An 18,508-nucleotide genomic window follows, 5' to 3' on the forward strand; every position below is an offset into this window, starting at 1 on the left:
ATTCAGGCAATTTTCCTACTAATCATACCACGCAACCACCTGGAATCAACTATACGACCCTTCTTCTTCAAGTTCCACCCCAAACCCGACGGTTTTTGGTCTTGGTTTCATGGGAATGGTACCGGCGGCACTGTGGTGTACTTGGTGGCAATCTGCCAATTTTTGAAGTAAATTCCTTCGATCTCTACCACCATTAGACTCTCCTTAAACCCAGGAACAAACCCCAACCAACCATTGAGGCGGCGGAACACTGGAGCAGTCGAATCAAAGCACACCCAAATCCAGGGTTCAGACAGGTTTGAGTGAAATTAATCCTTTCAAGGACAAATTGGCCTTAGTCACAGGTATAAAAGTTGTTCCTCTCATCGAGATCTTCATTCCTGTAAAATTTGGAAAATTTTCAAGTTGTTGGATTTTCCGGCAAGTCAGGGTGGCCGACCGCCACACGCAGCGGCGCGTGGGGAAAAACCCAAGGTTCCTCGTCATGCCGAATTCGAATCCGCCATCCATTTTCCAAAATTATAACGTTTTAGTAGAGTTTTACTCTAGGGTCCATATTTGTGTTTAGGCGCGTTAGCGGGAAATGATTACATCCTCGATAGTTTGAGCGGCTTCGGGCAATGCAAAACTAATGAGTGGACCCCTTCTAAACTTATATGTTTTTATAAAATATTAGCCTAGCATGCATTTCATATGTCGTGCATTTAATATGTTTTACAATACGTTTTTCTGGATTTTTATAATTATGATTTATCGAAATTACGTTTTACTAAAGAGTGTGAATTATTGGATTTACATGGTTTTCGAATATAATTTATATTATGGATTTATGAAATATGGTGGATTTACGAATATGGATTTATTATGGTAATGATGATGGTTTGAACTAGAAAGTTATACGATTTTATGATACTTTGAGTATTTGAACTCCGAGATTTAATATGAGTTTTTGAGACATGTTTTTAGTACGTATCTAGTGGGTTGTCATACGGCACACCCGCACACCATGGGTATTATGTCTATGGCCATAGGAGATATATGATGGAGGAGTGAGTTATGATATATATTATACCCCCAGCTTCATCGCCAAAAGCAATGTTGGACAGCTTCACTAGCCACGGCTAGTGTCAGTGTGGATGTATGTTATTTTATTCAGCTTCACCTACGGGTGATGGACAGGTTATACAGCTTCACCTTTGGGTGATGGACTGTTATTCAGCTTCACCTTTGGGTGATGGACAGGTTATTCAGTTTCACCTTCGGGTGATGGACATATATTGCCTTCGGGCGACTATGATACCCCTAGTTGAGTACTTCATTGATGAGATTTACGGATTTGCCTTCGGACGGTGTTTTTAGCATCATTGGGCATGGTTTTACATGTATCGATTTTATGAATGTTTTTCATGGCATGCTAGGGTTTTAAAAAATCTATTATGTAGCATTATATATGTTTTCAAAACAAGGGGTTACTATGTTCAGAAATAAAATATATTCCTATTATTAGTATTATTATTATAAACTCCGGTCCACTCATCTGTTCTTGTTTGGCGCCCCCTTAGGAATTAGGATCGAGACACATGATCCTGACGTCAGGGCACTTCGGCTTAGTTATCCTCAAGTCTTCTCAGTATAGGTATCATTTCCTTGTTCATATCTTTTCTTAGTAATCCTTTCATATTATTCTTAATAGTTGTATGCTTTGAACACGATTCTGCATCGGTTTATATCTTTCTAATTAAATATTTTATCGGTATGCATGTTTTTAATGACTTCGTCACTCTCAAGAGTCGGTCAACACGTGTCTATCCTGGTATTTGGGGATATCAGGTTGGGGCATGTCAGATCAGTTCACCATTTGTTTTAGCATTTCATAACTCGTAATTCACATCTTTCTAATTTTAGAAAAAACATGATTAGCATTTCATCATTTGTTTTAGCATTCAACGTTACACATGATACATATAGAGAACAACATGATTAACAGCACTTGGATTACCCTAATTCTCCATTAATGTTACGGAAGATATCGGTTCACCATGCAACAGTTACACAGCCAGCAGTAGCAGCAGCCCACTATCGTTGCTATAATGAAATTGAAAAATGAAAACTAAATCTACAAGGTTTAAAATTGAAAAAGCAAGGACACTACGTACCATATATCGTGACATCGTTTGCGTAAGAAAGAAAGGCACTACTACTAAGTACCAAGTAATTTGCATGAAATGAGTTTACAGTACAAACTTACAGAAATACACAAGTACCAAGTAACCAATCTTGAGGATTTTTAACCCTAGCACAACATTTACGTGAATCTATCCTCATGTTAAATGTACAATTCTAAAACGTCTTTAAACAGTAAGTTGTAATGGACAAAACAAAAAAGTTTGCATGACAGGAATTAGAGTGTTTTTTTATACACTCAAATTTTGTGTCTGAAAACTCTTATTTTCTTTGGACACTCAATAATTTGCTGAACTTTCAAGAATGCCTTTCGTTTACTCTCACATATTTATTTGAGCTTCCACCGCCGGCACCGCATCCTCGGCCTCGATCTTCAACGAATCTTCAAGAGCCTCAGGCTAGATCTGGTTCTGGGCCTTGTACGTTCCCCTGGTGACTCTGGTCGTCCTCTCCGCTCCCGCCACCCCACGTCTCTTCGCCGTCCTCGGAGGCATGATTTCCCCAATCAAATTGCCAAAATCTCCATAGATTCCCCAAATCAAACCCAAACAAAAACTCCTAAATCAAATCCACAAATTCCTCTGCTGTGTTCTATTCTGCTATTTGAGTCCAGTTTCATAGAAGCTTGAGTAGAGTTTAAGGACATGTCATTAAAAAAAAAAAGAAAAAAAAGTAGAGTTTCATGACAAAGTGACGTTTAGATATGCATGCTAAAATTAAATTCAATAGTCGCAAAGTTCATCAATCACTTGGTTATCACGTTGTTTGTTTCAAAACACTATAGGTGTAAAAAAGAATAAATTATTTTTCTTAATAAATCACTTGCCCTTTGTGGTAATTTTATATATGGTATAAGAGTTTTTTTCTTTAAAATAAAATTGAAGGGTGTCTAAAGACGAAACCTAGGTGTACAAAAAACCACTCAAAAAATTAATGTTCAAATTTAAGATGATACAAAAATTAATTTTTGAGTAATTTATAACAGTAAGGCCTCATTTGGTATAAAGGATTGGATTGAAATTGATAAACCACTCCTTTAATGTATGTTAAAAGAAGAAACTAAAATGAGAGTTTGGAGGTAGAAGATAGATTGCTCAATAAGAAAAGTTATTCATTCCAATCCTGTCCAAAATGGGAAGTTGAGAAGAGATAAGTTTTGTTTGTATCTAGCCTAATCTCCTCAAAATGAAAAACATTCTACCCTACCTTCATAATACCTTGAATTTAGAGGATTATCTATTTCTACCCAATTCAATCATCTATATATACCAAACGAGGGCTAAGTGACAATTTGGATGGAAGAAAAAGAAATGGGAATTGGATCCTGTCCTTCAATTATTTGTCATTGTGGTTCCTTTTTTTTTCTAATACAGGCCATTTACACTTTTAAAAGAGAATCCAAAAGCTTATATGTCATGGACTCATGGCATGACAGCCCATAAATTTTTAACAATGCTTATTTTGATCAGCATCGGTGTTGGCAAACAAAGCTAAAAAAAAAAAAAACATAACACTAACTATACGAACATGAAGAAGCAAAATGTGTTGACCAAACAAGTACGGAAATGATTCTTGAAAATTATTACAAGGAGGACAGTTGTGCTATATGATATAGCTTTGATTACAACTACAAACTTTTTATTCGAGAGAATGAAATTATTATGAACTACGCTGGATGATTCAAACTTGGATATATAAGAAGGAACATAAACTTCTAGCCAACGTAACTATACCCAGACGTTATGCAGACTAACTTGTGCTACATTATTTCCTCAACATTTTGAATTAAACTTGGTGCTCTTCCACGTCATCTTTCGATGGTTCTGATGACCATGTTGTTTCTGAATCATCTTCATCATCCATTATTGGTTTCTCTTGTGGATATAGGAAAGGCTTTGGAGGCATTTCAAGGGACTCGATTTCTCCTTCGAGCATCTCTAGTACTTTGTTCATCGAAGTAGGACGATCACTAGGCTTCATTTGGATGCACCATAGAGCAACAATAAGCATCTTCTTTGTTATTTGATTTTCTTCTTCCGAGGCATCTTCACTTTCTATGTCGTTTCCTTCGCTGAATTGGTCAAAAACCCATGACGGAAAGTAAATTTGGCTTGAATGTGCTACATCTGCTTTCAAATTCTTTCTTTTACCTGCAATTTCCATCAGTAGCATTCCGAAACTATAGATGTCTGCTTTGTTAGACACACCTCCAATATTTTTGTAGAACAACTCAGGAGCTATGTATCCGATAGTTCCTCTTGCTGCCGTCAACGTTAAGATACTATCATCTAATGGACAAAGTCTGGCTAGCCCAAAATCTGAAACCTTTGGAACAAAATTGTCGTCGAGAAGAATGTTGTGAGGCTTGATATCAAAATGCAAAATCTGCATGTCACATCCTTGATGTAGATAACTGATACCACGAGCAACACCAACTGAAATTTCGAAAGTTTTCTTGCAACTCAAGGAGATGAGTCCTTCTTTAGGAAATATGTGTCTATCAAGAGATCCATTTGACATGAACTCGTATACAAGAGCACGCTTTGATCCCTCAGCACAGTAGCCAATTAGTTGCACCACATTTACATGATGAATCCTTCCGATGGTACCAACTTCATTGATAAAATCTTGTCCATTAGCTTTAGATTTACCCAGCATCTTAATTGCCACGAAGCGGCCGCTACGAAGCTTTCCTTTGTAGACAGAGCCGTAACCTCCTTCGCCCAATTTTTCCTTGAATCCTCTGGTCATTTTCTTGATGTCCGAGTAGGAGTACCTTATGGGCATGAGGTTGTTGTGACTTTGTAAGAATTCTTCAATTAGGACGTACATTGATAGGTGCCGCTTTTTCCATTTATAGATTAAAAGCCCAATCACACATGGAATGCCGAGTACAGTTCTTGCTGGAAGGACATATGTTACTGTAATGGAAATAAATAAGAATCAAGAGGAAATATTTTGAAATTGCATTCAACCGTCTCAAATTGAAAATTCATTTTGTATATAAAAACAAAAACAAGAAGTACTTACCAATGACTTGAAGCCAGTCAAAGATGGCTGCAAGAAATAAATTTAAATTAGTAGAGAGATAGTTTGGAAGGGTTCACCGATGGTAAAAAGTGAAAATTATAAAATTTCTCACGTAGTAGGTAGCCGTAAATGATCATCTTCAAGATGCCTGCATCATCCAAGAAAACATAAGTATGGATCATGTATGAAGAATATTGACATGAAGGAAAAAAAAATGAAAAAAAAAAAAGAAAACTTTAGTAAACCGGACAAGGAGACTGATTTTTCCAAAAATAAGAAAGTACATACCGTTAAAACTACAAGCTGCTTTCCCTGTGTTGTAATCGATGTAGCAAATACTCCGCCGACTATAAAATCTTCTTTTGCCCTGCAACCATGAAAGTTCAAACCCATAGACTAGCTCTTTGTGGATGTCTACATAGGAGATATTCATGTCGTTTGCACCAGGCCACGATGTTGCAACTGTAAGATCTATTCGGCACAAATCCCTCATATCCGAGGCATTTAAATGACCAATCTTAACAAAAACATACCCACTTAAGCTACTCATAAGACTAGTGCAAGGGGAAGTATCCACATAGAGCGGAGAATTTACTTGGGTTTCACAGGTCATGAAAATTATAGGCTTCGATAGTTCTACGCAATCTGTTTGATCAAAGAGATAAGGGTTCCATCTCGTTTTACCTGCAATTTGACAAATACTATATGGATGACCTCCAGCAATTTGGTTATCGAAGTTGTATTCTGCTAACGAGTGATGAGGCATTGAAGAGCAGTCACCCTCACGAAGATTGACGTCCACAATTCGGATTGTGTAGTTATCATAATTGATTGATTGGACATAGTATTTTCCTGAATACAAGTACAATACTGTTCGATTATTCTCACAAGACAGGTTATACCTTTGGTCACCACAGTTGTGCGGGTCATGTTTCAGTCGGAAAGGGTAGCTTATGTTGGGGATGATTCCACAGGAAGAAGGTGCACATTGATGACGATCATCCTTAGCACTGCAAACTACACAGAAAAAGCCAACAACTAGAAATACTGTGAATAAATTAGATGTAAAGGGTAGCATTCTTATGGCAGCCATGGTGAGAGAGAGGAAACCGGAGGTTTCAAATGCTAATAGCTTCCTCAGTTTGTGGTTAGGAGTAGATGATTGTGAACTTCATTAACTACTTATAAGCACATGCAAGACCCTCCTTTCCTCGATGTAAGATTCATTTCTGATGTGGAATTGAGGGCCATTGACCCTCTCTTCAGTTCATGAGCACAAGGCAGGCTACCAGAGGACGTGCCGAAGATATATAAAATATAAAGTAGAAACTTCATCGAAATTACAATAATCCAAATTTACTAAGTCAAAAACACATACTATATTAAATATCGGTCTAGACGTGAAGTAGTGAGTAAAATAGACAAAAGGATTGTTCCTTACTTTTGCGAAAGGGTACAACGAATTAGTGAATAAAATACACAAAATGATGCATTTTGGTGTGGAAAGTCAGGAAGGGAAGAACTCTTCTGGGGAAATGTATTTTGATGTGGACAGCCAGCTGTTCAGTCTTATCTGCTGAAAAGTCTGCAAATGGAAGAAGAATTCTTCTGGGGAAATGTAGGAAAACTCTTCCAGGAAAGCCAAAACCATACATTTTATTTTAGGTAGATTTTGGGAGAGTATGAGAAATTCTGGTGTGAACTCAAACATGACAATCTCTTTCTTCATCCTGTTGTTCATGGTAGGTCTCATTATTAACCTTGGAGCATGCCAAAATGAGTGCACAGAAGCACAATGCGGAGACCATGGTCCGCCTATCCGATTTCCATTTCGACTCAAAGACAAACAGCCAAGCCACTGTGGCTATCCTGGATTTGATTTATCCTGCGATCGAAGCAACAGCACGGTGCTTGAGCTGCCAGTTTCCGTTACGCTCTTCGTCACTAGTATCAACTACAAATCTCAGGTGATTCAAGTATTTGATCCAGATCATTGTGTTCCTAGATACCTTCCGAAACTTAATTTATCTTCCTCTGCTTTCATATTCCAAGAGCCGTACCTGTATGACTATACCTTATTTAATTGTTCACCAGCAAAAAGAGATCTATATTATGATTCAATCCCTTGCCTTAGTGAGACTAGCCATCATATATATCCTATACGTTCAGATAGGTTCGTTGACAGTCTTCCCCTTACATCTTGTACCAAGTTGTACAACTTTCCATTCAGTGTTCCATATGATATATTCGAACCAAATTATTTTCTTCGTTTGGAATGGTCCAAACCAACATGTAACCGATGTGAAAGGAGAGGTAAAGGATGTAGACTGAAGAACAACAATCGCACCAACTCCGAAACTGAATGCTTCAATGTAAAGCGAAACGGTATGGTCTTTCATCCGCATCATGTTTTTACTGCTTCTTCACATTTTTGATGCATTAATCATGCAGTAGTTAGTCAGACACTGCCCTTTTGCTCCCGCTGCTGAATCTCCGCAGTTATAAAATGTTCCTTTTGCAATTAAGAACTTGAGAATGTTCGGTAAACAAATATGTAATGATTTAATGATTTGGTACACATGAAGAACTAATGGGATTGAAATCTTTCTACAGGTACTGTGAAAAAACGAGTTGTTACAGGTTCGTTCTACATGCATTCACCATAAAGATTTTTATTTTTCCTTTTTAAATTTCGAAGTTAAGTGTAGAGGTTCTTAATTGAACTTAAAATATGCAGGTGCAGTCCTTGGTTCATTTTCACTTGTGCTGATACTTGTCGTACTCTATCGTGTATATACTTCTGACCGAATAGAAAAGCAGCACCAAACCATGATCGAAGAATTTTTGGAAAACTACAGAGCTCTCAGGCCTACAAGGTACTCATATGCAGATATCAAGCGGATTACAAATAAATTTAGAGACAAGTTGGGACAGGGAACATTTGGAACAGTGTTCAAAGGAAAGCTTTCGAGTGAGATCTTTGTTGCTGTAAAGATGCTCAACAATTCCAAAGGAAATGGAGAAGAGTTTATCAATGAAGTGGGAACATTAGGTCAGATCCACCATGTTAACGTGGTTCGCTTGGTTGGATATTGTGCTGATGGATTTAGGCGAGCCTTAGTTTATGAGTTTGCACCAAACGGTTCACTGCAAAATTTCATATCGTCAGCAGACAGCAAGAACTATTTCCTTGGTTGGGAGAAGCTGCAACATATTACACTCAGCATAGCCAAAGGAATTGAGTATCTTCACCACGGATGTGACCAACGAATCCTTCATTTCGATATCAAACCTCACAATGTACTCTTAGATGACAAGTTCAACCCAAAAATCTCGGATTTTGGTCTTGCCAAGTTGTGCTCCAAGGACCAAAGCGCAGTTTCCATGACAACTGCTAGGGGTACCATGGGTTACATTGCACCGGAAGTGTTCTCAAGGAACTTTGGTACCGTGTCTTACAAGTCGGATGTTTACAGTTTCGGAATGTTGTTACTTGAAATGGTTGGGGGCAAGAAAAATGTTCAAGTCCCAGAGGAGAATACCGGGCAAGTTTATTTCCCCGAATGGATCTATAATCTTCTGGAACAAGGGGATGACATACGTATCCATGTTGAGGGAGAGAATGATGCTAAAATTGCCACAAAACTTGCAATTGTGGGGTTATGGTGCATCCAATGGTATCCAGTAGACCGTCCCTCAATGAAAGCTGTCGTTCAAATGTTGGAAGGAGAAGATAATGTAAAATTGCCTCCTAATCCTTTCTCCCCCGCTGGTTCAGTAAGGAACGGTATTACTATGCTTGCAAAACGCCATCGCCAAGAGTTACCAATCATCTCCGAATTAGAATGACTGGAAATGATTGATCATAATTGCCGCTGTGCTGCAACTTGTAATCATATTAAATAAATTAGAGTGTTGAGAATAAATTGGTGAGAACATAGACTCAAATTTGGAGGTCAAAAATATCGAAAATCAGTGTGTTTGTGTAATACATCTCTCCTATCTCTTAGTTATTGCTGCATTCAGTTTTCTCTTGCTTATATATGTTGCATTCATAGCCCGATTGCTTATATTGCTTACGAACTCATCCTAGTTTACATTCATTTTTGTATCTGTAAAACGAAAACAACTGTTTTGTAAAACGCTACTAAACAAGCCCTAATGCATGCATGGATTACAATTTATACTCGCCACACGATTACGAAGAAGGCTCAGAATTATTGATGACGATCCTGCTGTAAAGGGTAGTACTCATTGTAGAAATTTTCAGGTCGACGGGCCGAGGGCCCACTCCAACAACACCAATACTGTCCCCACTTACTTAACCACCTGCACAATCCTCAGGTGTGGGGTTTTATCACAAAAGGCCTCGATGTTAGTTAGAGAGGGGTATTTCTATTTAAAGCACTTTTCTCTTCTCCCTCTGTCCGATGTGGGACTGGGGGTTCCAACACTCCCCCGCACGTGAGACCCCACTTATGGGTCACACGTGAATTTCCACACATCGGCAACCACGTGGAGCCATGTCGGGACTCACCCAATCACGTGGGGCCAATGGGGACCCACCCAAACACGTGGCATCTTTGGCCTACGTGGACAATCACGCAGGGCCAACGGGGACCCACCCAATCACGTGGCAGTACGGGCCCGCCTCCTGGCTCTGATACCATGTAGAAATTTTCAAGTCGACGGGCCGAGGGCCCACTCCAACAACACCGATACTATCCCCACTTAACCACCTGCACAATCCTCAGGTGTGGGGTTTTATCACAAAAGGCCTCGATGTTAGTTAGAGAGGGGTATTTCTATTTAAAGCACTATTCTCTTCTCCCTCTGTCCGATGTGGGACTGGGGGTTCCACACTCATCTCGCAACCACTATAAGGAACGGAGTATTCGACATCCATAGAAATAGCTTTCCTTAGTCCCACACGTTTACGTTGACTTATGGTGAGGAGAGATGATTGTGAATTTCAAGTATTTTAATGCCAAAATGAACAGCTAACTCATACCAGATTCTCTCCTGGATTCACAGCTCGAGGTCTGATTCGATCGTTGTCGTGCCAAGGTTGAAGAGCGAAGATTGAAATGGCGAAGTTTGGAGTGTGATTGGGAGACAGTGATAAGGGTGTTATTGGAATGTAGAAAGTTTCATTAATCATTTGCTCTGCATGTTTTGAAAAAGGATAATACCAAGTATACCAAGTTTTTTAACTAAATTTGCAAGTCAAATACTTTGGTTGTTAATGATTGAATAATTACTTAAGCATTGATTTACATGCTTATTTACTATTAGTGACACATCATTTGATTTGTAAATTTAATTTAAAATTTTGATCTTCCTAACATTTTTTTTTTTTTTTTTTTTGAAAAAAAAAACCAGCAGCGGCTGCTTTGACCGTTCTACTTCATTCACCAAAACTTCCTAAAAATAATCAATGTTGTTAAGTTTACTAAACGCGTTAAACATAAAAAAATTATAAAATAAACTGATTTTTCCACAATTCCAAATCAGTACTTAATCATGGTTGTCCAAGTCAATGCCGGAGCTTGCTAATGCCAGAAGAGTCAACTGACCCTCGTCACTCCTCTTAAATATATATCAAGAGCCTAAAAATAATCAATTTTGTTAAGTTTACTAAACGCCTTAAACATAAAAAATTATAAAATAAACTGATTTTTCCACAATTCCAAATCAGTACTTAATCATGGTTGTCCAAGTCAATGCCGGAGCTTGCTAATGCCAGAAGAGTCAACTGACCCTCGTCACTCCTCTTAAATATATATATCAAGAGAGGGAGAAACTTTTCATTATGATCAGAACACGGAAGATGCATTATGTGTGTTTTATATAAATGATGAGAAATTTTTATTTTTTTAAGTTATTAACTTTTTAACACATATATCTCACAATTTGTATAATAACACATGATGCATTATCCTATGTACCAATCATATTGAAAAATCTCTCCATCTGAGGGTCTACTAACCAATTACATTTAATTTGCTGAGCTAATTGGTGTATGACTTTTCCCCCTCTAATTTTGGTCCATCTAGAATTTATTTAATTTCATATTTGTTTGATTTTGTCAAATACTTTCAATCAACATCTACATCACAATTAAAATTCTAAATATTTCAAGACGATATTGTTTTTTAGTAAGGGGGGACAACTGGGGCAACTTACGGTTATCCACCCTCTTTGGGTTCGGAGAGGTTATGAAAAATTTCACTATGCCCGTGGCCACAAACAAGCACAAGATGATTTTGTTTGGGCGAGCGGATTCCACCACAAGACAACGGGTGGCAAATCACGGTTATCCATCCTTTTGGGGTCCGAAAAGGCTATGGAGAATTTCACCCTAACCGTGACCACAATCAAGCATAAGATGATATTGTTTGGGCGAGCGGATTCCACCACAGGACTATGAGTGTAAGATTAAACACTCTTTAACACTTGAGCTACAAGCCCGTTGATAACTCATAAGATACACCAAAGTATTTCATTTAGGATAAACAGGTTAAAATTTATGATTATACCTAAGTTAAGATCTTTTTAATCTTGTGATAATTTAAAGATCATTCTACGTAGCCTTTGTTGGCATATACTGTTCATGTGGAACTGTCAATGCTGCTAAGGACGATCAGCACCATTACAATAACATAACATAAATTCGACGCGGAACGCTGACTTCAGTGACCAGAAATCATTTACTAGTGTTTCTCAAGTTCATAAACTCGATATCAGATGGGGCGTCAGCTTCGCTTTCAAGAACATGGATCCGATTGAACTGCCAAAGCATATAATTTTCATGACCTGTGGGCATTCGCATTGCTCTCTCTCAACCCGATTCGAGGAATAGGTGCCGTGTTGAGCTTATAGTTATGACATCATGACCCGGTACAAAGAACATGAACATTTCCTACATAGACATCAACAATGAAACTGGTATACGGATTTGAACTCTCATGGTTGCAGAGCTTTGATATAGGTCGAAAACGGATTGATTACTAAATGACAAATATACCAACGAAATTAATTCAGCCAAGGTGACGAAAGAATTTCAATGCAGCTGCAGTTGCAGGCTTGCAGTCCACTGGGGTTTATGACCAATTCAGCGAAGGAGACGACATATAAACTGAAGATGCCACAGAAGAGGAAAAGGAAATAACAAAGAAGATGCATACGGAAGAGGAGAGTAGAGAGAGTTTGAAACAAAGATTAATAAGCAAAAGTTCAAGGTAACTTCATTATTCTTAATTCTTACTCACTTCGACTTTAAACTTCTCTCCTTACCCTCCCTCGTGCACCTTTAGTAGCATGTTAAACTTCACTTTATCGTCTATACCCTGCTTTCACAATGTAAACATGTAGAAATAAGCAAAAGTTCGAACAAACCGATCTTGCAAATGTTTAACCATATATATAACAAGATTTGAGCGTATCTACCATGTTCAATAAACCGATCTTGGAAGTTTTTGTCCTCGGGCCTCCTTGTCTTCCAATATAGAATATCTACGCGACTACAAATATAACGTGCCAACCCCTACTTTTTAATGGTTTTTTTACTTTACAGACCTTTCTTATCATTCTTTTTTTTTGAACAAGAAGATTCAGTCCTTGACCTTCCAAACTATGAGACGAAGAAGAATACAGAAATGCCCACCGCTATGAGGAAACTTACAATAACTGAACAAACTCGGAATGTTACTACTGGGAACCACTCAAGAGTCAAGAAAAAGGAGGACAAAAGGAGTATATTCACTGGATATACACGGTTAAGATGAGAAAGCAAGGTAGCAGGAAAACCTACGCCGGAGAGAGGATCCAAGTTCCAAGTTTTCAAATTGAGGGATCGATTCTATTTTTGGGTCTACATTGCTTATAATTGAATTTTAGAACATCTTAAACGATCAAATTTCTGCGTAAACAAAGGAACTTAAGATTCTTATTGTCAACTGCCTCCATCGAGCCTTGAATCTCTCCGTCAATACATTATTAAAGATCTCAAAATAGAGTAATCACCCCAGTAATATTCTAAATCCTAATCTACAACCTTATATGCTTTCTATCAATATCAATTCTCCGAAAACAAGTAAACATGTAGTTACTGAGATTAAAAGACAACAAAAACAAATGGAAGGGCAGAAACCTTGAAGACAAACTAGGAGTCCGAAACGAGCTTGAACTCCTGCAGTTGCTTGAAGTTCTCCCATCGCTTTACCCACACCTTGGCTTCATAAACATTCTTCTTTCCGCCATCGGTGGCCTCAATTTTCAGATGGTGCAGAGAGCCTGAAACCACTTGTACCTTTTCGTGCACTACCCTCACGAACTCCAGCAAAGCATTCTGCACAATATTCAACAAATCAATCAATAACTAATTAGGACTCTATTCAATTACAAAGCCATAAGCGCTTCTATTAATATTGCTTTCATTACAAAGCCATCGAATTTTCTTTAAAAATCCGGGTGTTTACTAGTAAAGCACTTCATGAAGAAGCATCCGGCAGGTGCTTCTAGAAAGTGCTTGTATGACTCAGTGGCTATTCAATTAATCAATCAATTTCTTCATTCAACTTCATTAACAATCTAAGAAAAAGCACTTGATGAAGAAGCATATGGAAGGTGCTTCTATAGAAAGTGCTTCTACGACGCCCCAAACAATCCATGGACAATTTTGATGCGAAGAAAAGGGTATGGAAGTGGAATGTACCTCCTTGTTGTTGTGTTCATCGATGGCAAAGCGAGCGAGGTTTTCGGTCTCGACGCTGTTGGCGAAACCTTCGTTTTCGCGGACTGTACCAACTGCGGCCATATTTGATTCTGCGGCGAGCTCTCTGTGCACTTTGACTTTCATATTTTTTCCTGTAGAAGAAGAAGAGGACTTTTGTGGCTGACACACCATGGCCGCAGCCATGGCTGCTACATATTGTGTGTTGTGCCATGCTTTATCTTCTTCGTTAGTCTCCTCATCTTCTTGTCTCATTTGCGTCCATTTTTTTTCAATTCGGAATTGGACGAGGACTCCGAGTTGGAATTCAAAGACGATTCAAAATTGGAATTCAATGTGAACTTGAATTGAAAGAGATTGAATTCAAATGTGTGTGAATTATAACCCAATATCTATCCTATTTATAGCAAACAAAAATTCAAATCCAACGGCTAGCTAGTTGATGTCATGCTGACGTTAGCTAGCGGTTGGATTTGAATTTGAATTTTTTTTTTCTACCGAATTTGAATTTTTTTTTTCTACAAATTTTTTTTAAAATATTAAAAAATTCTCAATTTTTTCCTATAAATTTAAGTTGTTCTAGTTTTTAAATTTAATTTGTAATTTTTAAACATAAGTTGTAGTTTTTAAATTTAAGTTGTTGTAATTTTTAAATTTAAATAATAAATTATGTTTGGCCCTTTGGCCCTTGGTTGGAGATAGTTTTTTGTGACTAGGCTAAAACGAGCCCTATAATCCTTTGGCCCTCGGCTGGAGATGGTAAGAAATATGGTCATGCACTGTTCAATAAAATATTAATTTTCTGAAGGGTTAAAGGGCTAAAACGAGTTATCTAGCTCTCCTTCAATTGGAGATGGCCTTAATACACTCTCTCTGTAAGGATCCTCTGATATCTTGACACAAGTTTGCTTTGTCTGTAAACTTTGTTTTCTTCTTGTTTTTGTTTTTGCGTTGCTTACTGTCAACTCAGTTCGATATTATGTCATTGGTTTTATTACACATCAGTATCATGCCTCTCATGGCTTGAATCGTGCTAGATTTACAGTTTTCTTTACATTCTTATACCTCACCTAGTCATGTTATTTGGCCTGTGGCCAATGCATTTCTTCTCGAGAATGGTATTCCTGTTTTAGCAATGACGTGATTAAAACCAATCTTCCTTCATTTCACTTTTTCTGTTTACATTTATTTTTTTAATAAACGATATTATCTATATAGTTACGTTTAACCTCGTAATAGGATAGCAATAATATGGTTCAAATTCGCCTCTCGTGAAAATCGAACCTACCGTCTCTCACTTACAAGTGAAGAATAATACTACTAGACCGTAATATTAAATGACACTTTATTTACAGTTTAGGCTAGCATATCACACATTTAGTTCTAAGTCCTCTAGTCTTCGAGGAATAAAAACAAAACTAATCGAACCAGCGTGGCATTCACTACTCACTTGTTTCGTTTAGTTAAGAGGTTAAATATAGCTAGACTGAATCTATTTGCAAGTTCCCTACGAATGATTACATTAAGTATCAATAAGGGTGATTGAAAAACGTAAATTGACCGATAACCCGGCAGCGCGGGACGAAGCATCATTTCAGATAGAAGAAACTGTTCATTACCTTGCATTGTTTTCCTGTAAGTGCATTCTCAACTAGAGATGGTTTATCGGAGCTTAAAGTAGTATTAGCATTTAAACACACACATTATTTAGATGCACAAAACAGCTTAGTCTTCGGTATCGGGACATACAAGGTGTACTAAAGGCAAGCAAAGCATGTGCACACACATTCAGTTAGTTTACTTGGATTTAGGAGTGATCTGCCTCCATCTGATTCAGACTGAAGGTGCCTTCCACATTCTTATGCACTTCGGCTTTAAACTTCTCTTCTTTGCTTCCCCTCTTCACCTTCAGAAGCATGTTAAACTTTGCATGCTCTTCTGCCACCTGCTCCCCATAGTTTACACACAAACAATTCAGTATATTAATCCCACCGAGCTCAACGATGATATCCAGAGAAAGCATTCACATTTAACCGAGTCTATTATTTTTGAAGTACAACACGGCAAGACCTCAAAACAGAAAAGAGCGAAAGAATTGACGTGTGTACTGAATGCAAAATTGACAAGGGAACAATGTGTTTTAATCTTCTGAATTGCCTAAAGGCTAATCCAAACCTCCTATCCCAACAACAACAACACCACCACTTATCCCGCTAAATGTGGTCAACTAAATGAATCCTAACACGCCATTGCACTTGGTTTTGCGCTAGGCGTTCCGTTAGCTCCCAGTACTTTGTGACTTCTCTTAAGAGTTTTTTTCCAAGTCTCCCTAGGTCATCTTCTACCACTTTTTGCCTTGAGATCGCATCTTCTAATACATTTAATGGTTTTTTCGTACTCAATTCGACACATCCAAATATTGGACCCATTACACACTACTCAAAGTGCATTTAAATGAACTTGAACCCCATTCCAACACAACCAAATACTATCCCCCAATCCCCAGTTCTCCAAATTGCAATGAAATCGATTTTCATACTCGATCTCAACACGAAATAATACAATTCTCCAAACTGCAATTAAACGCCAATCTAGCACAACCAAACACTGTCCCCAATACCCAATTCTCCAAAATCCATTTCGAAAAATTTTAGCATGCAATTCAACACAACAAGAAACTACCCACAATACCCATTCTTCCAATTGCATTTAGGTAGATTTTAATACCCAATTCAAAACAAATACTAACCCCTAATACTGAAATGGAAAATGAAAGGGCACAAACCTCAGCCTGAGCGTGAACAACTTCTTGAAGCTCATAAGGCAACAAGGAATTAGACTTCTGCTGGAGGGACTTAACAGCATGGTTAGCCGCATCCTGCACCTGCGGGTCATGCGGCGGCACAGATTGCCACCCAGGAGGATGACCGCCTTGCTTGACGCCAAGATCGGAAGAGGTAACCGACGGCGTTTCCTCCTCATCAGCGTGCTTGAACTCCTGCACTTCCTTGAAGCCCATCCAAGGCTTCACCCACACCTTTGCTTGGTACAGCTTCTTCTTGCCGGCCTCGATCGCCTCGATCGTCAGATGGTGCAGAGTTCCGGCAACCACCTGTTCTTTCGCCTTCACAACCCTCACAAATTCGAGCAGAGCATTCTGCACAATTATAATTTAATTAACCAAATCGTTAAATTAATCGAAATTGTTGCATAATTAGGTAAAGAAAAAAAAAAGGGAAGGAGGGTAAACTAAGTACCTCCTTCTTGTTGTGTTCTTGGACTGCGAAGCGAGCGAGGTCTTCAACTTCAGCGCTGTTTTGGGCGCCGTGGGATTCGTGTACTCCACCGGGTGTGGCCATGTTGCGGTGGGAGGTGTGGCCGCAGCCGATTCGGGTGGATGATTCTTCGGCGGTGGATGAGAATGCGGGGAGGAGGAGGAAGAAGGAAGCGATTAATAGTGAGAGATAAGATTCCGATTTCATCTGCGTTTTGTGTTTGGGGGTTTTTTCGAGGGCTTGCAGATTGGAATTTATTGCTTTCGGTGATCGGGATTTTTGTGGTACGTGTCATACACGTGTCGATCCCAGCACCAACTTTGCTTAGTCTGTAAGCAACCCCAACTCATGCAGTTTTGGACACAGAACCACATTTCTGTCGGGCATTTCACCAAACGGACAAGGATCCTCTACGGATGAATATAATGCGTTATACGATTAGAAATTATTTAAAATTTAAAATTTAAAATTAAATATAAATAATATCTAATAAAAATTGATCGTAAAATATACAATGAACAAACAAGATTAATTGATCTGTATAATTCGTTTGTGGATCCGGAGAGGGGATCCTTGTTCTCACCAAACACCTTGTGGGCACTTTGCAAAGGGGAAGTGACTTTGTTGGGAACGAATGCTTTGGAGGAGGGTGCAAGAAAGACAGATGGGTCTGACCGTACCTGTCGAAAACTTATGACATGCCGAGCGAGTGAGAATTGTTCTGTACAGACAGACTGTTTTGATGATAGTATTTGTGGGCAAAGAGGGTCAGCCATGCAGTGTTTGTACATCGTGTAATTAGTTTTTATTATATAATATTTAAATTTAATTTTAAATTTTAAATTTTAAAATAATTTCTGATCGCACGATATACGATAAACAGTTATTATCACGAAATTTCTATAATTCCCGAAAAAGAATCCAACAAGATTCTTTTCTAAAGTTAAGGCTATCTTCAAACAGAGCTTGCTCAACCGTGTATATTTTAAATTAATCATTAATTTAATTAAATTAAAGTTGGATATTTTTAAATTTTGGCATTGAAATGAAATAACATTACAATTGAAGAGTTGGGTCTCAAAAAAAGACCAATAGGAAGCTACATTTGACTAGCTTGATACCTCTTTGGTTAGAGATGAGTTTTCCTAACAAATTAAGCTTTTTTTTTTTTATATACCTTTAAAGCCCTCCATTAGAGATGACCTTAAAAATCAAAGAGTTGGGAAATCGTTTTCAGCTTTGGAGGGTATTTAACGGGTGAATCCATGTCGCTTAAACCGCAATG

General features: G+C 38.2%; 4 protein-coding genes across 4 annotated transcripts; 1 reads left to right on the forward strand and 3 right to left on the reverse strand.

The window, feature by feature from the left end:
• Positions 1-3,884: 3,884 nt before the first annotated feature.
• On the reverse strand, positions 3,885-6,477 carry LOC103959964 (LEAF RUST 10 DISEASE-RESISTANCE LOCUS RECEPTOR-LIKE PROTEIN KINASE-like 2.1). Its single transcript, XM_048572791.1, has 2 exons — positions 5,503-6,477; positions 3,885-5,105 (listed from the first exon to the last, which is right to left on the reverse strand). Exons 1-2 carry the CDS (start codon positions 6,305-6,307, stop codon positions 3,970-3,972), a joined length of 1,941 nt encoding a protein of 646 aa, XP_048428748.1. The 5' UTR covers positions 6,308-6,477; the 3' UTR covers positions 3,885-3,969.
• A 428-nt stretch (positions 6,478-6,905) lies between these two features.
• Positions 6,906-9,243, forward strand: LOC103959965 (rust resistance kinase Lr10). The gene is made up of 3 exons (XM_018650558.2): positions 6,906-7,599; positions 7,828-7,854; positions 7,952-9,243. Exons 1-3 carry the CDS (start codon positions 6,924-6,926, stop codon positions 9,061-9,063), a joined length of 1,815 nt encoding a protein of 604 aa, XP_018506074.2. The 5' UTR covers positions 6,906-6,923; the 3' UTR covers positions 9,064-9,243.
• A 3,129-nt stretch (positions 9,244-12,372) lies between these two features.
• On the reverse strand, positions 12,373-14,455 carry LOC103959966 (cysteine proteinase inhibitor A-like). Its single transcript, XM_048572787.1, has 3 exons — positions 13,931-14,455; positions 13,367-13,564; positions 12,373-12,563 (listed from the first exon to the last, which is right to left on the reverse strand). The coding sequence occupies exons 1-2, from the start codon at positions 14,201-14,203 to the stop codon at positions 13,379-13,381; spliced, it is 459 nt and encodes a 152-aa protein (XP_048428744.1). The 5' UTR covers positions 14,204-14,455; the 3' UTR covers positions 12,373-12,563; positions 13,367-13,378.
• Positions 14,456-15,504: 1,049 nt separating this feature from the next.
• On the reverse strand, positions 15,505-17,435 carry LOC103959967 (cysteine proteinase inhibitor 6). The gene is made up of 3 exons (XM_048572804.1): positions 17,206-17,435; positions 16,734-17,105; positions 15,505-15,893 (listed from the first exon to the last, which is right to left on the reverse strand). Exons 1-3 carry the CDS (start codon positions 17,428-17,430, stop codon positions 15,756-15,758), a joined length of 735 nt encoding a protein of 244 aa, XP_048428761.1. The 5' UTR covers positions 17,431-17,435; the 3' UTR covers positions 15,505-15,755.
• Positions 17,436-18,508: the final 1,073 nt, after the last annotated feature.

The sequence above is a fragment of a genome, unplaced genomic scaffold, assembly GCF_019419815.1.
Source record: "Pyrus x bretschneideri cultivar Hongxiangsu unplaced genomic scaffold, Pyrus_bretschneideri_v1 Contig62, whole genome shotgun sequence".
Classification (NCBI taxonomy): domain Eukaryota; kingdom Viridiplantae; phylum Streptophyta; class Magnoliopsida; order Rosales; family Rosaceae; genus Pyrus; species Pyrus x bretschneideri.

What these genes read in the sequence shown, in the direction of transcription:
- LOC103959967 (XM_048572804.1), bottom strand. Translation starts at nt 17,430, where the DNA reads ATGAAATCGGAATCTTATCTCTCACTATTAATCGCTTCCTTCTTCCTC. An exon ending in AAGAACACAACAAGAAGGAG is followed by an intron (nt 17,106 to 17,205) that starts GTACTTAGTTTA and finishes ATAATTGTGCAG; the next exon opens with AATGCTCTGCTCGAATTTGT. An exon ending in TTGTTCACGCTCAGGCTGAG is followed by an intron (nt 15,894 to 16,733) that starts GTTTGTGCCCTT and finishes TATGGGGAGCAG; the next exon opens with GTGGCAGAAGAGCATGCAAA.
- LOC103959965 (XM_018650558.2), top strand. Translation starts at nt 6,924, where the DNA reads ATGACAATCTCTTTCTTCATCCTGTTGTTCATGGTAGGTCTCATTATT. An exon ending in CTTCAATGTAAAGCGAAACG is followed by an intron (nt 7,600 to 7,827) that starts GTATGGTCTTTC and finishes ATCTTTCTACAG; the next exon opens with GTACTGTGAAAAAACGAGTT. An exon ending in GAAAAAACGAGTTGTTACAG is followed by an intron (nt 7,855 to 7,951) that starts GTTCGTTCTACA and finishes TAAAATATGCAG; the next exon opens with GTGCAGTCCTTGGTTCATTT.
- LOC103959966 (XM_048572787.1), bottom strand. Translation starts at nt 14,203, where the DNA reads ATGAGACAAGAAGATGAGGAGACTAACGAAGAAGATAAAGCATGGCAC. An exon ending in ATGAACACAACAACAAGGAG is followed by an intron (nt 13,565 to 13,930) that starts GTACATTCCACT and finishes AATATTGTGCAG; the next exon opens with AATGCTTTGCTGGAGTTCGT.
- LOC103959964 (XM_048572791.1), bottom strand. Translation starts at nt 6,307, where the DNA reads ATGGCTGCCATAAGAATGCTACCCTTTACATCTAATTTATTCACAGTA. An exon ending in AGCAGCTTGTAGTTTTAACG is followed by an intron (nt 5,106 to 5,502) that starts GTATGTACTTTC and finishes TTTCCATTACAG; the next exon opens with TAACATATGTCCTTCCAGCA.